This window comes from Ambystoma mexicanum, chromosome 9, assembly GCF_040938575.1.
Source record: "Ambystoma mexicanum isolate Mex_15411 chromosome 9, UKY_AmexF1_1, whole genome shotgun sequence".
NCBI classification, from domain to species: domain Eukaryota; kingdom Metazoa; phylum Chordata; class Amphibia; order Caudata; family Ambystomatidae; genus Ambystoma; species Ambystoma mexicanum.
This window is the reverse complement of record NC_090931.1, coordinates 687,401,096-687,426,743: the sequence shown is the minus strand read 5'-3', so window position 1 is coordinate 687,426,743 and position 25,648 is coordinate 687,401,096. Positions and strand designations below refer to the sequence as shown.

At 44.2% G+C, this 25,648-nt stretch overlaps 1 protein-coding gene across 3 annotated transcripts in view; it reads right to left on the bottom strand.

Moving 5' to 3' along the window:
* PARD3B (par-3 family cell polarity regulator beta) overlaps window positions 1-25,181 on the bottom strand; it is a 2,582,324-nt gene extending 2,557,143 nt beyond the window's left edge. For 2 of the 3 annotated variants that reach the window (XM_069615556.1, XM_069615558.1), the window contains exon 1: window positions 24,727-25,181. In XM_069615556.1, coding sequence (XP_069471657.1) covers window positions 24,727-24,846 — 120 coding nt within the window. In that variant the 5' untranslated portion in view covers window positions 24,847-25,181. The remainder of the gene's footprint in view (window positions 1-24,726) is intronic. The other variant, XM_069615557.1, reaches the window with a different exon arrangement.
* Window positions 25,182-25,648: the final 467 nt, after the last annotated feature.

The window sequence follows — 25,648 nt, the reverse complement described above, 5'->3', positions numbered from 1 at the left end:
CAAATGCTACTCACACTGTGCCCAACTCCTGCACTGGGGCATCGCAGCAATCAGGTTGGTATCATTGGCCGCTCAACAAGACCCCTCGGAGGGGAAGCTAGGGTGTGTGTGTCTAAAGTGGAAGCCGGGTAATTAAAAAATCAAGTTACAGCGTTCACCCGATACAGAACATGAAACAGTAAATCTCGGTGTGCAGTCATTTTTTTGAATGCAATATTTTCGAAAGTCATAATGTCGAAAATATTTATTCGAAAAACAAAAATGTTGAAAATACAAAACGTCGAATTTTTTTCTACTTATTTCGAAAAATAATAATACATGCAATATACATGCAATAAGAACATTAAGGATATGTAAGGTAAGTACTTATATTTATTTTATTAAGCATATGTAATTTAATATTGAAACATTGCAACATAGTATTACAATATTTATAATGTTTTTATAATTATTTCTTTAAAAAAACTTTTTAAGTTTAACTGTAACAATAAATATTAAATAATAAATATGTACAATGCATTCCTGACGTTGTGGGGGGTGACTGTGGGGTGTCGTGGAGGGGGGTTATGGGGGAACGCCCCCATTTAAAAACGGTACTATTGATGATACTTTACATTTGTATATTACCATTGTTGGGTGACTTTTTTTTCGACATTTTTTCGAAAAAATGACTTTCTTTTATATGTATATGTTTTTGATTTATTTGTTTTCGACATTTTTGTATTTCAGCATTATTTTTTTGATATTTTGACTATAAACCGTCAATCTCTACATTGTGTCATGACGTCTCTTAGGAGCCAAAAGCACAGACTTTTAATAGTATGATCCTCTTTCAGAGCGAAAAAGGCATACAGAAGTATATAAAAATGAGTTTATTGATAATTACTTTACAACAACAGGGTGCAGTCGGGCATTATAATAAGTGCCACAAAAAACAAAAACAAATCTTGATTGCCAGTCTACAGGGTGAACAATCGCATCACGATTAAGAACTGCGACACGGATGGGCGATCTGGATAAACTTCATTTGTACCAGCAAATCCTATCATAGCAAAATGGGAAGTCTTAAAACAGAGACCCTCCCCAAAAACGAGACCAGCTGCAAGTGAGTCCTAAACCGTGAGATCCTGCCAATAAAAATGTGATGCAATTTGCAGTGTTGGTAATTGGTCATCGCATAGCACTCGAATTATGCAAAACAGGTTTTTCCTAAAGGAACTCACCCTGCCTCAAAAACAGACATTTTTATGTCCATTGCTTTTTTTTCTACAATAAGTGCTAAATGTTCAATGCCAGAAGTATTTATCAGACTGCGGATGATGATGGACAAGGAAGGAAGGAAGGAAGGAAGGAAGGAAGGAAGGAAGGAAGGAAGGAAGGAAGGAAGGAAGGAAGGAAGGAAGGAAGGAAGGAAGGAAGGAAGGAAGGAAGGAAGGAAGGAAGGAAGGAAGGAAGGAAGGAAGGAAGGAAGGAAGGAAGGAAGGAAGGAAGGAAGGAAGGAAGGAAGGAAGGAAGGAAGGAAGGAAGGAATCATACTTAGTAAAAAAGTAAAACAGGTTGTGTTTCAAGTGGAGGGCCCAATACAATACATGCACATTGTTTTACCTCAAGCGTGGATCTGCAATAGACTCGAGATAGAGAGTGGAGGGCATATGCAAGTGGAGAGGGCTTCTCAATGCGTTTCATATTAGAAAAGCCAGCGCATTCCCTTTCTCTCATGAAAATATCATATACTTGTTTTGTTGTATTTTGGCAACCGTAAACAGGCACATTTGACGCGACGTGTTTTACTGTGGTGCACACCTGTTCTGCCTCTACTGACTTTGGCAGTGTCTCTCGAGTGTTTCATTTTGTTATTTCCTGTAATGGTTTGACCAGTGCCACATAACCTAGGATGCAATTTGAAACAGTATTCTGTCAAGCCAAGAACTTTTTAAATCTTATGAAAGGAAGGAAGGAAGGAATCTACCTTAAGGTATGGGTCTGTGCACTGCAAAGAGAGGCAGTGTTTCTCGGCACAGAGGTGGGTTTTTGTGTAGTGTCATGGAAGCCTTAAAGGCCAGACGTCCCTTGGCACCTTCAGAAAGGGACATGCGAGACTGCTGCCAGCCATCATTTGGGTGCACTGAAGATGTGTGCGCATGCGCGTCCAAACCGTGGTATACTATACTCTGTACTCGCATGGCCAAGGCCGGTGTGAGCCGGGTGGATGCCAGATTCCCTGCACCGGAGAGATTTCCCTGCACATCTGATGATTTCTGAGAAAAGTTTGCCCAGGCCTGCGCGTCAGCACTAGCAGCTCACACTGCTTTTGCAGCCAATGCCATCTCAAGCTTACTATTTAGGAAATGTTTTCAAGAATAAAATAAAGAACAGGGTTAAAGTCATGTATCTTTTGAAACGTTGAGTGGTTCTCAAACGTCGTATGTAGGCTAGCCTTCACATAACACTCCACAAAAGATCCCGATCTTACTTGCCACTAGTGATGCCAAGCACTGCCAATTCTTCCAAACAAACACACCTGTGTGTCACCTCGGATTCCGCGGCCTATTCCACAGTCTTCTTATGTTGACTAAACTCTACAGGTGGAAGGAACGGAAAACACCTTGCCTCTGATCTTCAAGAAGGTCAAGGAACAGGGGCATAGGAACAATAGACTGGACTCCCATTTTGTGAATAGACAACGAGCGAGTGAAAATGGCTTTGTGTCGCGAGATAACAACCAACCAACCTACAGTACCTCTACCGTTGAAAAGGGTGATGGGAAACCGTGAATGTTTACTCCAAAACAGTGCGTCAAGACCTGCCAAGGTGATTCCCCGTGACTTTCAAGAGTGAGAAATAAGTACTGCACCCCCCCCAATAAAAGCTGTTCGGAGCATACTGAAAGATACATGAGCTGTACCGAGCAGTATTGCACAGTTACTCTGGAGTCCAACCCTACCACATTTCTATGAAAGCTAAACACACTTGCAGCCTAAGACACTACAACATAATGTCCCACTGGTGACCCAACCTGTTCTTCAATGTAAACATGTTTAATGCACCATTGTGTTAGCTGCATCCAGTGGCCATTGTAGAAGCCACACAGCAATGTTTGGCACCCTACAAATCACTTTAAAAAAAGGAGAGAACAAAGGCATTCCAATCACTATTGTTTTCATTGGATCGAATGCCTTCATCTTGATGCCCTCAGTATGTACCCATTCATTGACTAGCAAGGATGGTTAACCTGTCCCAGCCAGTCACATGACTTGAGATAGCGGCTAATCTACTTGTACTATTGGTAACCATTCTGCATTAAAACTATGATGCAGCAGAAAAGTGCTATAAGGCACTATGTGTTAAATTAATCAGATAGAGTGTGGACTGCACCGAGCACCAGTTTAGTGGCTTTAAAGCAGAGGCTTTTCCAGGGTAGTGGCATATTGCACCTCGGTCAGTGGTAGGGTGTCTGTGGTCTGCGACAGAAAGAAAATGGGGCAGCAAGGAGAGGGAAGTACAGTGGGAGTAGTTTTGGCAATTAACAGATACAGTTGGAATGATGAGATGGGGATGAAGAAACGCGGTAGGTTAGGTGCTTGTTGTAACAGGGGGGCATATGCAGTCATTGATAATGGAACACAAGGGAATGCAGATCAGAAAGAAGGGAACTATAAACTACCTGTGGTAACAAGCACATTCACATGAAGGCAGTTTCTAGTAGTTGTTGGGACGTACTAGAATTAGAGCACGATTGTGTGATGGGTGCTTATGTATTCCTGCTCTTTGCACATAGATTTGAAGAGGGGGTCCCTGGAATGGCCCTTATGTCCCCTATGTGAATTTCAACCCTGAAGAATGAGAAACGAAAGATGCAACTCGCTGATCCACCAATCACCAGACGCGCCAGTGTATCCCACTTATGCAAAGAGATATTCTCCCAGACAACCTTTTAAACCTTATCCAGTTGACGGCTTCAAGGAGACAGGTGCCTCATTGATGGATCAGATTGACGGATGACAAAGTCCAGCTGTGATGACATTACTAGTGACAACACGACCTAGCATCGTTAGTCACGAAGCAAATTTGGATTCCTGCACGAAGATACGCAGACACACACATATACACAAAGAACATGCTTACACCTTCTATAGATAGACAGAGGACATATACATGTACATACTGTCAAGACCTTTTCCTTTCTTTAGCCAAATGCTGAAACGCAAGAAAGCCAAACATACGTGGACCGTGCTTGCAACCACTTTATCGCAACTAACCATAAGGAGCTACGGAGACGCATAAGAAACCGCTAGGGCTCCATTGCGACTAACCTCTAAGAAGATGTTGGAATGCATAGGGAAACCATAGAATGACTGAAGTGAATGCACGCAAAACCATAGGCTCAAATAAATGGAGGGAGAATTGTAGTCCATGCAGCACGAAGCACAGAGACAATGTTCGCAGCCAAGGACAAGAGCGGGTGGAAAATTCCCGATTCCCGAGGCGGTGTGCCACCTGCAAAATACAGAATAAAATCCACATGATTGTGGACAGAAAGGCTCAGTTTTGTGGTCCTCGCACACGTGACCTAGTTGAGCCGAACAATGGCTATTTACTCACAGTGAGAAGAGGAGCTGTTCCCAGCGAAGCAGACAAGATTGATACAAGCGATGTCCACTAAAAACTGCAACCTTCTGGCACTCTCTCAGGCTAGGTGATTGGACCAGTGGCAACAGTTTTTCTTATTACCTTGAAAATGTACACCGAGCGCTGTGAACAAAATTGGGTACCAAGCCTGGGGGACCCGCCGCAGCCAATCCAGATGCTCAGATCATGGGGTGGTGTAGAATATTGCACAGGCCAATGATCTTCCTGTGACCCTGCAACAAAGTAATAGATAGTATTGTGGGAATATCTCAGGCAAAGCCACCCGACATAGGAAGACCAGTGGGAATCCAGATGTATATGGGTTCCATAGGTAGTAAGCCTGAGCTAGGGGGTTCCTGTAGCGTATTGGGGGTGGTTTTGGTGTTTGCAATGTCAACACGATACAAAACTGGGTGGCACAGGCTCATAAACCGAGATTGCCAGAGATTTGTGGTTTCCTGTATGATCCTTGTCTATTGGAGAATAAAAGACAATACAACTTGCCCCATGGCTGAGTCTTCCGTTATTGCCGGGACGAATGTTTCGGATGGGCCTGCGATACTCTGATGCTAATGCCCCCAGTCCTCTGGCATACTATTACAGATTAAACCCAGGATGTAAACTTTGTTGTTTGTACTGCTAGTACTTCTCCTCTCGCACACCGCACCTTCGTAAATAAGCAGAAGGCACAGGCTCATTCCACACACCCTGCACTCATATATAACACAAACACTATTGCACAACACCTCTGCCATAAGAATGAAGCTACTTTTAATGACAACATTTCAAATTGTAGCTTCTCACATAATCCTTCATCTCCTTAAACACAATCCACCCCTTCTTAGTTCATAATATACCTCTGCTGCACCCAGCCACACGCCATGCAGGGTCTTGGCCACCCTCCCATCATTTTAAATTGCACACACGTAAAGTAGCACCTCCCAATTCTCCTATATTTGGATACCAGATCCTCCGAGGGCATTCCACCAAAAGCGCGTTCGGACCATAATTATGGAGAAAGGCACTATAACATATGACAAAAATGAATGAAATGAAGCGTGGAGGATTAACAGCCAGGTAACTTCTTAATTGTCCCCTGAAAAACACCATGGAGATTAACCTGGCATTGCCAAACGTACTGGTAGATGGGACAGAGGCAAGAGTTGGCTACGTAAAGATGAATGATGAGACACAGAGAAAAGGGATAGGAGAAGATTGGGGAGCCTGCCCTTCAGAAAGGAATGCCGGTTTGCCGACGTGGCAAGGAATACATTCCATGTGGAGTACTGTGGGTTATGTAATGTCAAGTAAATATAAAATATACCATTGTGGTGGAAGGGACCCATTTATGAATCAAGAGCCTGCAACCCGCTTACTGAGGACTGTCTCGCGAGAACCATCAGCCATGACATTTCAAGACTGGAGCGTACATGCCCAGTTTCAGAACCACAAAGAAGGTGCATAGACAGGGATAGGTCTCAACCTTACCACAAGAGACGCGACAAAAAGGGCAGACATACTTTAAGAAACAGAGTCCATCGCACAGAGAAGGCTGTTTCAACACAAAGTCATGAAACAAAATGACCCGTAGCAATACTGCATTTCACGAGTAGGAAGAAACCAAAGAAATATTACAGCTGGCTCAAAGATAATATTTAAACAATGGTAGTGTGCATTAAAAGGCAACATTATTTGAATATAAATTATGTTATCTGAATCATCCTCTATATTGTGACAATCACCACTTCAGTGACCCAACAGTGCTGAGGCCTGTCCCATGTGTGGTGCCACGTGTCTCCACTAGGGGCAACTAGAACGCGGTCTAAGGGGGAACAGAAACAAGCATTGGCAATAACAGTAGTTTTGGCTTTTGTGTTGGCATGGGAAAGGCATTTGCCTAGCACTGCCCTAATGGTAAGAACTGACCATGAATTGTAGCAGCTGCAAAATGATGCCAGTACTTGGTCATATAATAGCAGTGCCTGGTAAATACTCAATACCTATACACACGCCAAAAGTGTTGGCGTTGCTCGTTTTTAACAGGAAGTCAGTGGACACGCAGAGTGCTTATAAATTGAGTGGCTGAAGGCAGACCTGCTTAAGAAATGTTTATTACACCAGTAGGACCTTTACAGCTCCAAATAAGTCATTCACTTTTAGACAAGTGCTTTTAAAAAAAAAAAAAAACACATTGTCAGGCACTCAAGCTCAAAGTTTGAACAAAAGTCTTGAAACGCTAGCTCAGAGAGATCCTTGAGAATGTGTTTTGGGCAGGAAGTGGATGTGGATGGTCAGGGGATCAACATAGCCATGGGCAGTCAATGGTTGGGTAAATAACCCAACAACACCTGCAAGCTTGGTGTCCTTCCTCATATTTCATTGCTCCCTGCTGTACTCTAATGCAATAGTTTCGGTTTATAGGTGGCACTAATACGCAAAGCTAAAAAGGATGGGTGAAGCAGAAACGGATCAAGTTAACTCGGTTACATCCTCAGCACTTTGTAAAATGATGTTTTCACATGAATTTGGGGTTGAGGGGGGGTGTATGATTTGATGTGGCATTTGTAACACGTTTCAAGGCGCGAGTTATATAAAACATATAAAATGTTTTACATTAGGGACAGTGAAACTGGACAGCACAAGCCGCAGCAGTGAGAGCATCAGTGTCACAGGCTTCAACCCAGCGATCATGGCACTATGGCAATACCATAGTTCTAATTGCACACTTGACAACAAGTGCATCAATGGTTAAGTGCATTAGACACAGGAATACGTTTGTACTGCACAAACGGAGCCATTATCTTGCAAGCTTATGTCTCTGCATACATTAAACATGGTGAGTCACTGACATTCCTGCTCATCCCCACACGTCCCTGTGCATTGATCCAGTTCCTCTCTACATCATCTAGAAACATGAGGCTGCAACATGCAAAATCCTCAATCGAGTTCCTGGGGTACATTAGTATGTCGAATACTTGCATCATTGCCACTTTTGACATCTGAAGTTTCTCTTCCCATCTTCTACTTCACGGTTATAATTTTTTGAACCAGTTTTGTCCTTCACACTATGTGCATTTGTATTCACTGCAATGTGGGATGCCCAGACGGGGCTATATTAGCTGGCGGAGTAATATTGTCACTTGAACCCTCCCCATTGGTGTACAGTCAGAGATGGCGCAATCTGAGACATTTGTATTGGAGTATGTGGTCTAGTCTTTTGTTTAATGGAGCACACAATAATTCTGTGAGATAGAACATTCCCACTCATAATCGCCCAAGAACCATCCATTGTAGAATTTGCATCTCATTAAATGGGAACGTACTTCATCTAAACCTTCCCAGACCACCGCCATGGCCGTGTCAATGGAGAGCAAGAAACCTTCTGTGCCGACTCTGTGCTCATCAACAAGGAAAGAAGCCCAAACCTTAAAGCACTACTCAGCAAGGACCGGAAACTCCAAACCTGTTTTTAATCTGGGTGCATCTAGGATTCCTTGAATAACTGCTGCAAAACTCTTAACACTTGCATTCAATTGTCCTGCAGGTCTGCATAAGGTGGGATATGGCTCGTTATGGAACCAGCATGCACAGCCCTGTAGTTAATTTGAGATGGGTCCCATTTTGAATTGCCAAAATCCTATGCCTTACTATAACCAAAAACACTATTTGGGCAACTAGACTCGACCATGCAGAATTTCATACAGATCTGCAAGGTGATAAAAAGTTATTACCCACAGAGAAAAAGACTGATGTCATTCAGTCTTCCACAGGGTGCATTTTCCAGTGGTCAATCGCAATTTTGGACGAAAAATGAAGAATTGATGTACTTCATACTACTTGTGTTTGCCGCTGCTACTTGACCTGGCAGTGAATTTCCCAGATTTAGTTTAATCCCTTTCAGTGCAAAAAAAATTGCATGTGCATACACTGTCTCTTCAAAATATTGTCAGGAAGCTATACATCTTCTTAATTGGATAGGCTGGGTGCCACGATTTGAGTAGAGAAATCTGAATGGGCGAACCAGAGGGCTGGACGTGACTGCTGACTTGGATCTGAGCCACTACAATCCACACCAGGTACCAGGATCGTCTCCTGCACCGTGGAATGCAGATGAGGGAGGATACAATCAGGCCTCGGAGTGCTGTATTTGGGTGAACAGGTCCTGTAGCCCATACATCTTTGTAGTAGTATAGCTCCTGTACATTGGATGTTTGTAATTTCATAACACAAAGCCACAGAACAAAGTGTTTTATGTAGTGCAAGGCCACCATTTTGGATCCACGACTCCGACCAGACTCTTGGATCGGAGGAACTGTGTAGTCCCCACAACAAATAAAAGCGAAACCACCAGATGCAGCGCAGCAACCAAGAGCCATGGGAACAGATGGGGGCTGGAGGGGGTGGGTGGTAATCCAAGGCCCATATTGGTTGGTTCTGTGAAGTTCAAAGTAGTGTTTCAAGCACATTCGTGAATAACTACTTCAGATCCTTGAAAGCATTGAACAACATTTGGAAAAGTGAGGGGCCTCCTCTCGAACTTTCTACAAAAAATATCAAGCAAGCTTGAGGGGGTCTCGAACCTTTGAGACTGCTTTGAATTTCCACAAATCTCCACACAATCATCCAATGTAAGGGGAGTTTGAGATAGGTCAGTAAGCTAGCTCAGCAGGTTAACAGACCTGAAGGCATCTGTATACAATGGGTACATCACCGGTTCAAATGCCCCCAGGGAGGACTCTGCCTTGCACCCTTCTGAAGTTGATGAAGGGAGCAACACTCAGTTGGGAAATAACTCCTGTTGTAGCACAAAGAAACAAATACACTTGTGCATTGTGCTGCACAGGTCAAACATGTGTTTGGTGCAACAGGCTTCATTTCGCAACTGAGTGGTACTCACTTTATCAACTTCCGATGGAAGGTTAAGTCCTTCCTGGTAGTGCATAGACTTGTGATCTAGAGGTTGCACACAGATCTGCAGATTTTGTATTAATTCCCCAAACTGCCATACATAAAAGTAATTTGTTGCAATATTGCATAAACGCAGCGCTAATTAAAATAAATGTCATATCAATTATTCTTTGGGAAGACATCTCAGTGGATTAACAGCCCTGCTAAAGACCCCGGTGTCGGTGTGGAAAGTGGTACATCCCAGGTTCTGTTACGTGGAGGGCAGAATTAGCCTTTTATTGTTTTAAAGTGAAAGAGTACAAAACGTGATCCAAAAGAAAACCAGAAGTCTCTACCTACAGTCATTCCTGGTCTATGACTGCAAAATACAAGAGCTTTTACCAATCCACATAGTGTCAGAAGTAAAAAAGTGTTTTAGGTAGAGCTTCCTGTGAACAGATTACAGAAGGGGTGTACCGTGCTATGCCCATTGCACACATACATTAGCGCATGGATTAGCAGCGGTGCAATCGCAAAGACTGCACCGGCAATCATTGCAACTTAAATAACACCAGTTTATGTGCTAAAGAAGGTGTGTGATGCACAGAGGGCAAACAAAACCTTCTGCAACTGGGCCCTGGTTTATTATTTACAATGAATCTAGTATTGCTTCCATCCCAACATTATTTTAAACTTGCTTTCTGCAAGTCGTTTTGGTCTAACAGATGGTCGAATCAATTTCAAATATTAGCTTTTCACATGCTACGTTACAGTCTTTATTTTTGTCTGCAGCAAACTTTCAAAAACAATGTATGAAGAGTTATTTAAAATGTGTTCTTTCACAGTCCAACTTCGAGTCAGACCTCCCGCTTGCAATCAGCCTTGAAACAGAGAGAGTGTCTTTTTTTCTGAGCTCCTCTGCAATTCTCACGCTTGTTCACAGCATGCTCTACTTCTGAATGGGTTCCGATACTTTATGTTCACATTTTATTGGTATCGGTGCATGAACACACTTGGAACTGAGAACCATCAGTGAAAGAAACGCAGGTTCAGTCCATCTTTTATCTAATCAACCACAGTGCATAACAATAGCAACATCAAAGTAACTTTGTTGCAAAGTAACATTGTTGCAAAGTAACCTCTCCTCTCCCTCCTAACTTCAACCAGGTTACCATGGAGAGCAAGGACATTGCCACCAGTTTGGTTACTTTTTGCTCAAACTACTTAAGAGTATGATCTGGTCAATCTTGCCCAACATTTGGAAGAGTCAGGTTTTGCCTAAAAAATGTTTCACCCATGGTTAGATCATAGGATTTGATCCAGATTTTAACATTCAGATGGTAAAAAGGAAAATATGCAACATCAACACAAGACTTGCCCCTTTGCTTCTACATTTCAAGGTCCTCCTCTTAAAAAAAATGGCTCTTCCGTAGCTCCTAGGTCAACTCACAATCCCCACCTAACCAGAGTCTGAGCGATCTGCTCCCCATGTTTTTCCCCCTAGTTGTTTATTAAGTCCTTGCTGCCAAATTACCGGCTACCCCTCCCCATTATTACCCCCCACTCCCTTGTATCTCTGCTTCCCTCACTGTGTCCTACTATGACTTGTAAAGTGGCCTGTACCTTGCCAACACGGGGCTTGCATTCAATAAATACAATATTAATTATTATTTGGGATGGGAGGGCAGGTGGTAACAAAATGGGTAATATGTATTGGATAGTTGTCGGTCTCAGGAGGAATGATATCGGATATCATCGCCGTGCCTCCTATTTGGCTACTAAAAATCATTAAATCATGAGGGAGACACAGGGCATGATGATTTATTTTCTAATGACAACCATTCGTACACACATGTTCCCAAAATGTATTTTTAGAAATGATAACTTAGTATTCTTGGCTCCCAAGTCTTATAGAGCAACCCGCATTAAACTCAAAGTCGACTTCAAATTAATGCAGGTTGCTCTATAAGACTTGGGAGCCAAGAATACTACAGGATTTAACCTGATCACTACATTTAAAACAGACAGCAGTATATCCAGTACACTTTATCAAGCAAACAGCCCAGGTTTGAAAAAGACACTTGTGTTGCCGAAACACGTGTTACCATGAAGGGCTATCACTAACTTTGTTAATAAACCTTAATTTTGGAGATACCATATGACCAAATCTGGCGCATTTGTATGAAGGAGAGTTCCAACATTTTATAATTTCATTATAGAGGCGGGAGTGTGTACCTCCATCACCCTTGCCAAATGCGACACATCCACTAATATTATGAGAGTTTAACATTAAGGTCGCAGGATGTGAAAGTCGGCGTCAAACCACCCCCATTTTTCTTGTATGTATTTTTAGAACCATACACTTAAGGACTATACCCTAAATTGATTCATTTTGATATTACTCTGAGGGGCGAGCCGATAGCACACTTGTTTTTTTCCCCTACGCACCATCGGATTCCACTCTAAGATGGCCGCCGATATAAATAGCACCAGGGACCTAGCAACAGCGTTACTAACGCTTCACTGGCAGGTCCCGTTCGCGATTCAGAGTGACTCAGCATTCCTAGACGAAGCTGCTCATCCAAGCGGCTCGCCGTGTGTGAGCCTCCCAGCTGCACAGGTATCCACACGTGTTCCTCTCTGATTTATATGAGACATGGATACGATCCATACCATTTCAGCACTAACTACATGCCCTCCCTGTAGGATTACTCCCGCGGGACAGACAAGTATAAGGAACTGAACAGGCTTATACTAGAGAGACACAAGCCTCCACTGAGAGGTAAGTGTACCACACACCCAGTGCGTTTTTCCATTGAATTATCATGATATAGACTTTAGGAGACTTAACCAAGTAATTTGTTATCCCTCCTATGATTTATTTGGTAACAGGACCGCATAGGGAGCTTCCATAGATGCAAACGGATCCCCACCATAGTGCCTGTGGCAATAATTACCCATAGGTAAGCTGTGTTTTTTTGCAACGTTGTATACAACACAGTCCACAATTAAGTCAGTATGTAATAAATATATGCTCAAGCACCCCCCTGATTACACTCTCCCTTCCGCTGCAGCACAGACATCTTATCTTACAGCTTCCTGTCCTGAAGAAGGCCGTGTACAAGATGAGGCATAGCAAGCCCACCTAGACGGCTGAAACACCCCGTTGTAGATGCATTTTTTCAAACCACACTGTATTATCGCTGTACCCCACAAAGAGAACTATTGTTATTTACTGTGTTGTTTTTTGTCACAATGTCAAATTGTTTTTCTGCATAATACTGTCATTTGAGTTTTCTGGCAGTTAAGGACTCATACTTCGTTTGTCCTACACACACAAATTGTTGTCCTGCCAAAAAATGTTTGGTCTTGTGTGTTGTTAATTTTTGCCTGTATGACTGGTCAAATACCGTTGGACGTCATGTCTCCAATACTCAATTCATATTGATTTATGCAACTTTGTATAAAACTAAGATTTTTCCATAATGGAGCATGAGAAAATGATCTTTCTTTATATATTCAGAGGGTGATAAGGAGTAGGAGAATACTTCAGCAGAATTCTTTCTGGACCTATTCAATTGTAATTTTTGTCTCATAAGCATCCCTCCTGGGCAGAATAGGCTCCAAACCAGGAGCCCAATTGTTAGGTCTCTGGAGGAATACTCTGCAAACGAGTGAGATCAACTGAGAGGGGGAACAGGAATTGGTTGACTGAATGAAGCACTATAACAAATGTAGAGTGGACACCGGAGGTTATACGAAGGAGCGTGGTGCACCAAGGAGATACAAGTAGTCATTTGCAAGTCAGATTCTCTCCATTGTGGCAGGACACACTAGAGATGCCCCTTAGGATAGCAGCCTGCCTCCTTGGAGAACTGTCAGCTTGAAGCTCTGGTGAGCGGCGAGGTTCACTGTAGAGTCTATATTCTTATTCAATCCAAAATGGAAAACCGTAAAATTATATATTTAGGAAGGCACAGCATAGCATAGCAAAATCTGCCTGAAGTTCACTAAACAAAAAAGTTTTGTATTGTACATTTTTAAGCATTCAGTGTCAGCACATCCAGTTAATAAAACATCAGAAGTTCAGTTGAAGTGACTTAAAGTTAAGAGTTTAATACAAAAATAAATGAACCGAAACTTCAGGCCCCCCAGTGATGATGTGGCACATGAGATGATCACTCACTTTAGTAAATTGCATCACACAATGGTGTCATCAGTGGACGAATATGCATAACTTTGAATATGCAGAAGGGTGCACCGGCAGCCGGGGAGTCTCTATTTGAGCTCACCTCCCTTGGAAAGCCTCTGGGGGCTCTAACATGTCCTGCGTTGTTTTGGAGAACTTCCAGGAAACGCCTGGGCGTTCTCCAAGCCACCGTGTCCCTTTGCGCCAGTTTCAGTTTTTTTAGAGAAACTTCAACAGTAGCAGGCAGGGCCACTTCAGCAAGCCCAGGTCAAAGTTTTCTATACTATCAATGGGACTATATTTAGCTCTGGCTCGTGGGAAAACTGACACACAAAATGAAAAACTCTGCACTTCAGGCATACTGCATCACATTCCAACAGAAAGCCCTTTAAAAAAAGCCTCAATATTCGTTTCTCTGAACTTAACCTTGTAGACAGCATTAAAAAAAAATAATAAGCTATTACCTGGACATGAAACATTCATGGAGAAAGCAATGTTAACACAACCGGTTTAAAACACACAAAGTGTTAATATTACTAATTCCTGGCAGAAAATGCATTCCAACCTTGCATCCATTTCTTAAGAACCACTTTCTAAGAGCTCGGTGCACATTCTAGGGATGGCTAAACCAGGCATACTGGAAGGACCTGGGCGTAATTAACCAACATTGCAACTAAATGCAATTCCTGCAACTTCGACACCTACAAACAGGTAACGTGTTAAAGGCCTACCATGAAAGTTGCCTGGAGCTGAATCTTTTCAGATATCGCCAGTGCAGAATGCAGTGGGCATGTGTATATGTGTGAGAGTAAATTGACCATCGCTGGTAAGCAGATGCATTTTAGACAGAAGTGCCATTGCCAGCAATAAGAATCGGAATTCAAAAAAAGACTAAGGGGTAGTTGAGCAATTTGATTATCGTGTATCGGAAATTATTGTATGCCCTGATGAAGGCCCAACTGAACAATGTTAAAGAAGACCGCCAAGAATCGGCAGATCCTCATTAAAGGGCCGAAACACCCTTTGTCGACATAATACTCCATGTTAAAACATCCCTTTGTAATAAAAATCGGACAGAAAAGTATTAGTCTCAGCCGCGGGGCAATGCATGAACACAAAACCTCTGTGAGAACTGTTAACTAAAGAACATCCAATGTAACCCCTCCAATCTATGTATACCAACAAAAGGCTGCGTCACCAGTTTACAAATGTCTGTGGTTGTCTTCCCACACCCACATAGACCAATACGAAAAACCATCTAAATAAACATATTTTGTTGAATGTTACGTTCCACTTGTACATCGTTCGATACTCATTTGTTGATGCCTTAGAATTCTGAATGTTTTTACTTTGTGCATTTAATGTGTTTTTGATTCGAAATAAAACAAATCATTTTGTTTTAATGAGAACTGAATGTTGAGGCACTGGGCGGCATGTATTTCACATCTGCACTTACTCCACAGGTGGCCATAACGTGTCCACACACGTGGGAGGGGTAGCTTGACACTCGCATGTTTAGTTCTATTCCACAAAGCTACACCTGAGAATTCTACACAAATCAACAAAAACACTGCATACATCACAAAACTATGCTGACAGAATGACAGTAATTGTATACCAAAGGAACACATGTATTCTCCCTCAATAGGAATATCCATCAACAAGCGATCACAATTCAAGGACTTTGCCTGGCCCACGAGTCATTGCCCTCCTACTGACACCTGCTCACCCAATGGACAAATTACCAACCGGTGTAGATTCTCAGATGGGGCAAACTCATGGTGCCCATCCCACAAAAAAACTGTACAGCTGTTTGAGGAAATACCACAACTTTTCAGGACATCCAGCTACTAAACTGCTTCCTCAAGATCGGCACGCCAGTAGAACCCATTCAGGCCTCTGAAGTGACCCGCCAATATTGACCATAAACCTTTATTGTTTGCCACCAAACAATGTGCAAAGAAGCTGTCGCAGAGCATTTCTGACAATATTAAAAGAGGCAAAGATAAATAGGTAAGTGGGAATAGGCTCGCTCCACTTGCCCAATTTGGAAACATTTACTGACAGTAAAAACAGAATCAAAACAAATAGATTGAAACTACATTCACATTACTTTGCAAATGTATGGCATTCAGCAGGTTTATTTATTGGTTATTTGCAAGTTCATTAAGATTCCACTTATCACAACGCAGATAACCCAGAGGTAACAAAGGTCAACAAGCTGTAAGGGGGGATATCATGGATTTATAAAATCCAGCAGCTACCCAAAGATGGGCAGCTGGGACCAGATCCCCCACGCTCCCAGCTCAGGAGGAAAGACATTTGGAGAAAAAAAAAGAAGGTTGCTAAAACACACGGAATCCAATCGATATTTTGTTCTTGCTTTTGCAACATAAAATATCAAGTATGGTTCTTGCTCAACTGCAACTAAGGTGAGGTTTCCAATATTTCTCTTTCTGGCGTTGGCCAGAATATGCTAAACTGAAGGTGTTCCAATCAAGTGATAGAAATGAAGAGCCATAAACGGAAGCTAGAAGTGCCCCCGGGTGGGTAATGGGGGCATCACCTCAGGAGTGAGCAGGCGCTCTGGCTGGAGAACATGGAGCGAGTAAATCGAGGCGAAGATTCAAGCAAGGCCACTTTTCTCCATCAACAATAAGAAAGTTACAGACACATTACCCCATATGTTCTAGGGGCTCCAAACATAGCCATGTAAAAATGAAGGAAAGACAAGTATGCACACAAAAAACAGAGTGACTGAATGGTCATCGCCTCCGCACTATGCCTATGACCATCACCCGACTGAGGTACGATTAGTAAATCCCAAAAAGGCACACAATACGACTTGTTAATTGCCCTCCATAGTACTGCTTTAAAAAGAGGTATATTGGGGGGTGCCCGTCACATGACCAACACACGCATGACACCATGTGCATATATCTGCAGGGCATTCAATGCCTTGGAGTCAAAGGCGCTCCTGGCAGCATCTGATTGCAAGCTACAAGAAGGTGCCAACTAATCCTTGTGCTCATGCTAATGCCAAGTGGGCACGGTGGCACCAGAATGGACATTGTTTTACCCTGCATAAATATGTTTGGAAGTAGTTGTTTAGCACTTGAGTAGCCCTACCCCTCCAAAAAAAAGAAGAAAAAAAACCTATCACACGATATTCCCTGGTTCTGGAGGCACACACGAGGGATAGAGAATTGCCTTGACTGATCCATAAAACCTATGAGAGCAAAGGTCCTCTCTCTCCCTACATGTACCCTTGCCACATCATACCCCACACTGAGACCCAATATCTGCAAATGCAAAGAGAAGCTCAATAAGCAAACAGCAGCCTCTTCAGTGGGGACACAACCTCCTCCATGTCAAAGGCCCAGAATAAGAAAACTATTACATGGGTCTAAGTCATGCATTTCAAATATATATGCACAAAATATAGAAATATACTAAATCTGCACGGAACAACGCATACACAACAAACAGAATTAACCAATTATACATTCATACATGTTAAGAGGCAGAAGGAGACTGGTCTTCAGCACATACTCACCTAACCAACCAAATCAACAAGCGTCCATTCGCCATCAAAACACATCTGAATTAACATTAACCACACTCATCACAACATATAGAAATCTTAAAAACATACACATTTACATATAAAACAGTTGAAAACAAAATTAACACCCAGCACCAGTTTCTCTAATACTGTGTGCCACTATACTTTGTAACACGATATGCTAACACATACATGAGATAAACTAATACAAACAAGAAATCTTTTCAATAGTAATTATGTGGCATATTCTGCGTTAGCACCCTGGCTGGGGGAGCCAGTCAATCAGGTGGCTCGGAACGCGGGCTGACACTACCAGTGAAAGCCCGCATTCCAAGCCACCTGATGGTTGGCTCCCCCGCCCAGCATCTTCCCCTGCCAACCCCCTTTCTTTGGTTCCCTCTCCCTCCCCCATCCCACTTCCGTGATTGCGGCGGCGGGGATCTGCCACCGCAGCTCCTTCCCCCGTGTGGCCACCATGGAAATGGAAGAGGGCTCTGTATGGAGCCCCACCTTCCAATTCCCTGGCTGCCATGTTGGTATAGTATTTTCTCTCCAAGAACGGGACGCAGCAAGGTATTCCGTTCATGGAGAGAAAACACTTATTTTTGTCTTTTTTCAACGATTTATCACCCGTGTAGCACACTACACAGGTGCTAATAGTGCTATGCCCCTCGGTGGACGGGCCCATCCTGTGGGTAACGGCCTGCCACCCGCATTAAGGTACTCTCGCATCGCTCTAGCCCTTAACTTGGACGGCGGACCGTTACCCACAGGGTGGGCCGCCACCTCGTGGCATATCGCCTCAAACATTTGCCACCTCGAATTTCGGCTCTTTAGGTCAGTCGTTGATGTTAAAAGACCCAGCCTTCTTCAGGTCACAAATCCATCAAGTTGGTCAGGTGTATCCATTCCTCCAGTGTAGCACACAAAAGTGGAGGTTCCAACACGGTTGAGAAATCTAACAGACCAAATTAAATATAGCCCGACCCCTGACGGACTACGTAGTTCCTAGCTAATGTTTTACTTTCACATTTATCAGTGCACAAGACACGAACAGGGAGGGACAGGCATCCCCAGCATCCAACCCGGTGTCCCCCAACTGCTCGAGATTCTTCCACATCAAAACACGGTTAATATTAATGTCACCCCACCACAGTGCCACAATATACAGCATGCAGTGTGACGGCACATTTGGCAGACTCCACCTGAGGCAAGCCAGACACCACGGCACAACCTGATGTTGGTGGTGGTGGTGGTGTTCCAAGTGATTAATTTGTTGGGGGTAACTAGGACCTCACGCATGTGCTAAAAGTCCTTATGCCCCCAAGGTCAAAAATGTATTTCTTCCATACCTGGTTATTGTAGTTACAACCACAGCCAGTCAGCTACAGACAAACTGGCTTCACGTTGTTATTAGGCAACCAAACACCATATCTATGTCATCTGCAAATACATATAAATGCATGCATCATTTTCAGGCCCTATGTTAACCAATGTATTGGGAATAGAGCAATACGTCACATATGGGTAAGGCCCTTATTCACAGAACGTTTTCCGATGGGGTTTTGCCATTATAAAACTCTTCCATGAATTAGGCCCTAAGCGTGGTGCTTAAAGATACAAAACACCATGCGTCTGTATATCTCGTATTCATATGGCTTCTCGGATCACCGCAATAGACTTGCACACTATGACTGGCACCGAGTGTTGGAAACCTATATTAACCAAAGCCAAATTATCCACCGTCATTTACATCTAGTATATCTCATCTATGGGGTACATTAGCTGCGGGCTGCGTGCTTACCTTGTGAACTTACTCGCTGCATACACCATATTTCTTACTCAAGTGGTCTCACCCGTACCCCGTGCAGTGCGTATATTAATATGTACATGCATGTGCAGGGAACGAAAGGGAAAGGGAGAAAGGGGAAAAAGGGAAAAATAGCCTTCGGAAAGTGGAGGCCTCGTATAACTATCGGCCATTTTGGACTGATGTTTATTGAATGTAGCGCCAATTCCATGCCTGAGAGCAAAACATTAACCTCCGTCCCGAAGAAGAGTACTGCTAATTGCCCATCTCTAGGTCTGCATGGTATAAAAAGCTGAAGACCTGAGTCCATCAGAGCGTGGCTAATCTCTGCTCACATCAAAACCGGCCTTCAGAAGGTAGCAGCCCTTGTACGTCTGTCGGCCATGTTGGCCTGATGTTTAATTAGTATAGTGCCAATCGTATGTCTGGTAGAGAAGCATCTCCCTCAGGCACAATCAAATGCAACTGCTGGTTGCCCATCTCAGGCTCCACATTATATGAATATTTATTGAACTAGGTTTACCGGTGTGTGGCTGCAGTCCATTCACATTAAATCAAATATACAAACACTGATTGTCAACACATTGAGGGGCACACAGCGGAGGTTTAATTAACAATATAAAGATAAAAAAGTGTTTTTGTTTTTTTAAATGGGTGGGGCAATCCAGCCACCTGCTGAAGGAGTGGTGGTGGTCAGGCACCCACGGACAGGGAGTACCCTCCTAACACCATGTAGTGTAATCCATAAATTAATGTAAACCCCTAAAAACAAGATCATAACCAACAAAGGGAGATGGGTCACATAGGCAAAAATCCTAGTCAATTAGGGTAGCCCAGTTTAATTCTTCATTGAGTCCTACGCGATGTGTACCCAATCTATGAATCCAAGTTTGCTCCAGCCGTTGTAGTCTTGTGACTGTTGAGAAACTGAATTGGTCCACACGTATGCTGTCCACCACAAACCATTTGATGTTATCTGGTCTGTGATCTTGCAACTCCCGACATCCCAAACAGGCGGTGAAACCTTTGGATTGACACACAAAAACTCTCTCACATGCCGCGCTATTGTCTGATCAATTCCCCTACACTGTGCCATGTGTTGCCCTTGTCAGCAGTACCCACCAATACTGGTTCCTGCGAGGTTTGTATGCTCATGTAAGCTTTTCTTCATTTTGTACCCAAATGCTGCACCCTCTGAACTAACTGCACAGACTTATGTGGTCAATTAGTTTCTGCAAGGCAACAATGCTCTTGAGACACATTGTCCCCAGAAACGGTGTCTCGAACAGGACATACTGGGAGCGCGGCAGTGATGTGGAGCAGCATGGAGATCTATGAAGAGGAGCATGGCAGGGCATTGCTCGAAAGACATGCAGGTGCAGAGGGCACACTCTGAGCGGAAAATGGCATTGTAATTGCATGGGGGCACAGCAGGGTCATGACTGGGTGTGGGGCTGCGAGAGTGGGGCAGAGTGGAACAGCATCAGGGCGGGATTCACAGGGGTCACCAGGCTACCTCCGTTGAATAGTTTGCCCATGTGTCATCTTTTGATTAATTGATTTGAGGCCACCTCTCCACCCTAAATTCCATGGGAGAATGGGACAACCTGCAAATATTTTTGTTAATTCTGCAAAATCAATGAGCTTGAATTCACTGAACCCATCAAAAGAGCCTTGGCATTCAATGCATTAGTATTTTAGATACATAAAGAGCAGGTATGTACAAGTGTGAAATATATGGCCCATGAAAAGGATAGGGCGTGTCCAACACCCTGGTCATTTTGGGGCCAGCCACAGTTTGTAAAGTGTCTGCTTAGGTTTTTATTTTGGGAGATATAGACTGGGTGATGAGGAGCTCAGGTTTTTCAATTTCCTGGAATTGGGTTTCTGAAAACTATGGTTGCCCATTATCCCTTGTGGATGCCCCTAGTGAAACCTCCCCATAGATGAGGCGAGAGGCCCCCAATATACAATCAGACTTGTGCTGGATTGCATGGCTCTCATCCTTTGAGAAATGCCACTCAAGAGTGATGATACTTGGGAGTTAGCCCAGATAAATCCCTGGGTAAGGTTCTGGCATAGGAGACCTGGAAGTGAGGGAGAACTGTAAAGACTAACTGGACAATTGACTGAACAGGGAAGAATTATATATTAGTGGGTAGAGGTTTCCTGTGACCATAGGAAGTGTGTAGTAGGTATTTATGTTCATAGAGGTTGAGGGTCCACAATAGCCCCTCCCATCAGCATTTCCCCTCATTTTATTTTGAAGGTGGTGATGTGCCAAAGGTTCACCAAGCAGCCCCCTTTAAGTTAACAAGGTTGAGAGTTTCAGAGCCTCTGTGTTTAGTCATTTATTCTAAAAGGGTCCATGCAATACTGGTATATTTGGGAGGAGGGGGCTATCTTCCCTTACCTTCTCTCCTATCTCCCGAATGTTGACCACGTGTGCCACATTGCAGTGCAGCATTTACACAATGAGGTGCAATGCAGGTGCCCCCTGATTTGGATTATGTGGCCTTCACAATGCTGCACCGCAGCTGGCGTGATAAGGTTATTCTGTTTAAGACTCTTCCATGGGAGCCCAGATCATGGGAGCAATTTATTGGATAGAGGGGGATGGGGTGCATGCCCAAAATCCCCATTGTAGCTCCCTTTCCAAGCCCTCTACATGCTTAAAGGAGTGCTGCACATTTGGAGCCAGAAGTTGCACCGGAGCCTACCTCGCTGCCCCGCAGACTAAGGGAGCCGGCCTGGAGCTGAGAGTTTATTTTGTTCTCAACATTTTTCACTATGCATTACTGGGTTTTATGAATGCTCCTTGTTAGGACTGATTTTCTATACTTAGGCCTGGTGGAAAGATGTATAGAAGGCCAACCTAGTTTAGCTACAGGGACAACTTCTGGGAGCTGTAACCAAACCAGTTCAAGGTAGCCTAGCGAGTGGTCAAGGACAAGTCTCAGGAGGTGGTGAGCATGTAAGGGGTACACAATGAGTACATACAGTGAAAAAACAAGGAACAAACAGTTATATAAAAAAAATACTTATTTATCTATGACCATTTAATACTATGAAAAATGACCACTAGCACATAATATCACACACGACTAAATAAATACTATCACTGGAGGAGGGCAAAATACATAACAAACCCCTGGAAAGCAAGCATTAGTATGCAGCACTGCAGGTCCACAGAGATACCACACTAGCTTTAAAGGTTCATCCCTAAAATGTATGGGGCTTTGTATCCACAAGTTCACCATTGTTCCACACAGTGTTGTAAGACGGGAAACAGTTAGTGGAGGCCTTTGGGGTCCAATAAAGATCTCCAAAGGGTAGAGGACAAGTTATGCTAGCTAATAAAAGTGTCCTCCACTTTCGGAATGCATGTGCGGGCAAGCAATGGCAAAGCCAAACTGTTATAAAAGATTCTAGAAGTGAACAAACTGTTTAAATGGAGTAAGGGGTTCAGGCATGTACTGTTACAACTCACACCCATACTCTGATACTTCTTAGGACTTGGCAGGTCTTCAGAAGAGGGTACACTTTTGTTTTTCCTGACTTCATTTATGGTCCTGGATGCCCGGGTTTGCAGGTTAGAGCACTTTGCGGGTCAGCGACAAACGCTGGTGCATGGTCTTCAGGTTGAAGAATGCAGAAGAACTCTATGCAGAGCCCCTCTCAGCACAGGACTCCATGCAGCAAAGCTGTTTTTGATGACCGCCATGATGCACAGCGGCGCAAGGGGGGGCACACTTGCCACAGTCAGACTTTGCTTTGGATCTCGGGTCCCCTTGATGCTGCAACCAAGGGGTTTGGCAGTGAGGAGTCCCGTAGCTCAAGCTGTCGATTCCCAAAGTTCCGGACCTCAATGCGGAGCGGCAACATTTGCAGCACAGTAGCCCAAACTCTGAGCTTGGCAGCCACTGGGTGACCCAGGGGGACTTCAGAGGACTCTTCTTTGCAGAACTCTGAGCTGATGTCAAGAATGGATGTTCCCTCCACTCCAGGAAAGGTCACAGCTCCTTTGCAGGACTGAGGTTCACCTACAAGACAGGGCTCTTCCAAGACAGCAGCAGACATTGGTCACCAGGCCTTGTTCCAACGGGTCCACAGTCTCCTTACACGTCTTGCAGCTGGACAGGATACTTGGCTTCTTCAGGTTTCTTCCAGGATCTCTGAAGAATGGATGCAGTGGTCCTCTTCTTATTCAAAAAGGAGGCAAGAGGCAAAATTCCCACTAGCCCATGAAAGATCTGGCCCACACACACACACCCTAGCAGTGGTCCAATCAGGACCACTGGTGGCATAGCTCATGCATGCCATTCAGGCTCACTGAAACCAGTTTGTGGATTGGGACCAGACAGTCCCAACCCACTTCCTGTCAGCAAACACACATGGCCCTGCAGTAGCCCGCAAAAAGCCTCAGCTTTCCTAGGCACTGGAAGTCCATATGAGGATTTTCCTGTACTCACAGGTCAGAAGATGGTTTAGAGAAAAGATGGCCAAGGGACAATTGAAAGACCTTGTGGCACAGCCATGTTTGGACACTAGCCACAGTAGGTAACCAAGCGTGGTAAACACGGTAAGGCTAAAGTAAAACACAACAAAACAATTGCAAAAAGTAACTGCTGCCACCGGCTTCTCCCTTGGGCACACCTAAAGTAACCAAAAATCCTCTGAGTGTTAGTCTAGGGTAAAACAAAAAGCATACCCCTTTATAAGATGCATTGTACACATGATAAAGAATTACCAAAAGGTGCAACAATGTAACCAGACTAAGGGAAACAATGTTTCCCAGTACTGAAAGCCTGAAGGACATGTCAGTTTCCTAGCGTGATGTTAGTCTCGGTTATCAAAAGCAAGTTCTGGTGAAGGCGTAGCCACTTAAAGCGAGATTACCGACACACTCGGGTTAGCCACACTGACCTTTGAACCGCACCGTATCATAATGTACACATTGCTCACACAATACACATTTCCCTTGGGGTGTGGTTTGGAAATAGTCTATTAAAGTGAAGGCACATATATTATAAAAAATAGACCTATGCCTTTTCTGCGGGCATTGGAGAACTCCTTTCCATTAAGCCAAGCAGGTTGGTAAAATGGCTTTGACTAATAGGTCACTCTGCACAGGAAGCACCGAGATACAGTGGGACGGCGCACACAGGTGCGCTTCCTGTCAACAACAGGTGCCATGGACCTTGGCTCCAAATACTATAGGAAGCCAGCAGGACGTACACAGCAACACGCAGGACCAGCCGTCACTTCCCCGAGTCAGAATATCCAAGAATATTTGTCGAGGGATTTTGAACAGTAAACGTACGCCTCTGCTTTTCCTTAAATGCACACCTCTTGCTTTGGAAAACTTTTGGTAATGGGAACCGTGAACGTAAGGTATATTACTGCATTTTATCTTTTATAAACAAAGCAGGTTGTCGTGTAGGTACCCTTCACTTATTTGTGTGACTGACTGTGAACATTTTAGCAGTAAGGAACAACTTTAAAACAGCAACACATGTATATAGACGGGTGTCAGAATTGCCTTCGTCAAATGCAAGGCAGCGTGCCCGTCCAGAATTGGCTCGCAGAACCCGAGGAGGACGATGCACGCAGGCAAGGCACACTTTTGCGGGTCCCATCTCTCACCTTCTCCTTGGTCTTCAGGTATCTCTGTGCAGCTTGCTGTGTGAAGTCCCCCACTGTGAGCTGCCCATCCTTGCATGGAACCACGATCAAGGTCCTCCCAAAGGAAACCGTCACCTTCATGTCCCACTTCAGGACAAAATGTGTCAAAAATGCATCCGGGGAACGAATTAGAATGGAGCGCACTAATGGGGAGTTTGCAGGCAGTCAGGGGCTGGGGGTGACAGTGGAAGGAAAGTCTGCTGCGAGGAACTCAAGTGCCACAGGTGGGAATGCTGGGTGAGACACACAGTGCGGGGGCTTCCTGTAAAACGTACGGGGCTCAGGGATGTTTCGGGGCGGTGGGTGAAAGGGAAGGCACACACAGGACAGCTTCCCCAGAAGTGTATGGGTCACCGGGCTGGGAGGGAGGGGCTGAAGTCTGTGGGAGGCACACACAAAACAGCTTCCTGTAAAGTGAATGGAACGCTGTTCTAGAGGGACGGGCTCGGTGCAGTGCTGGGAGGGGTCAGCGTTGACCCATGACACTCGGCGCTCCAGGGTGGGGCGACGCAAAAAGTGGGTGAACCGTATCATGCCCCCAGCATCTTCACCCTAGGAATCCTCAATATTGCTGCGAATCTCGTATTTCTTTTCATGCAAGAAGAAACTTGTTGTATCCATGCGGACCAATCAGAACGCTCGTCTTTGGCTGGTCCCTGTTCCCACAGAAGCGGCCGTGCTCGTGAAGGAGTCTGCTGGGAAAGTGTGATGCTGGGGCAAAGGGGGGGTGAAGGGGTTCCCGCTAGATGAGAGCTCCTCCCCCCGTCCCCTAGCCCTCAGCCTTTCTACGCTGTACTCCCTCCGCATAGTATGCATTCCGAAGACGGGATGGAGGTGCACTTCACAAGAGTCGTGTGCATATTGTCTGTGACAGAGAAGGGGG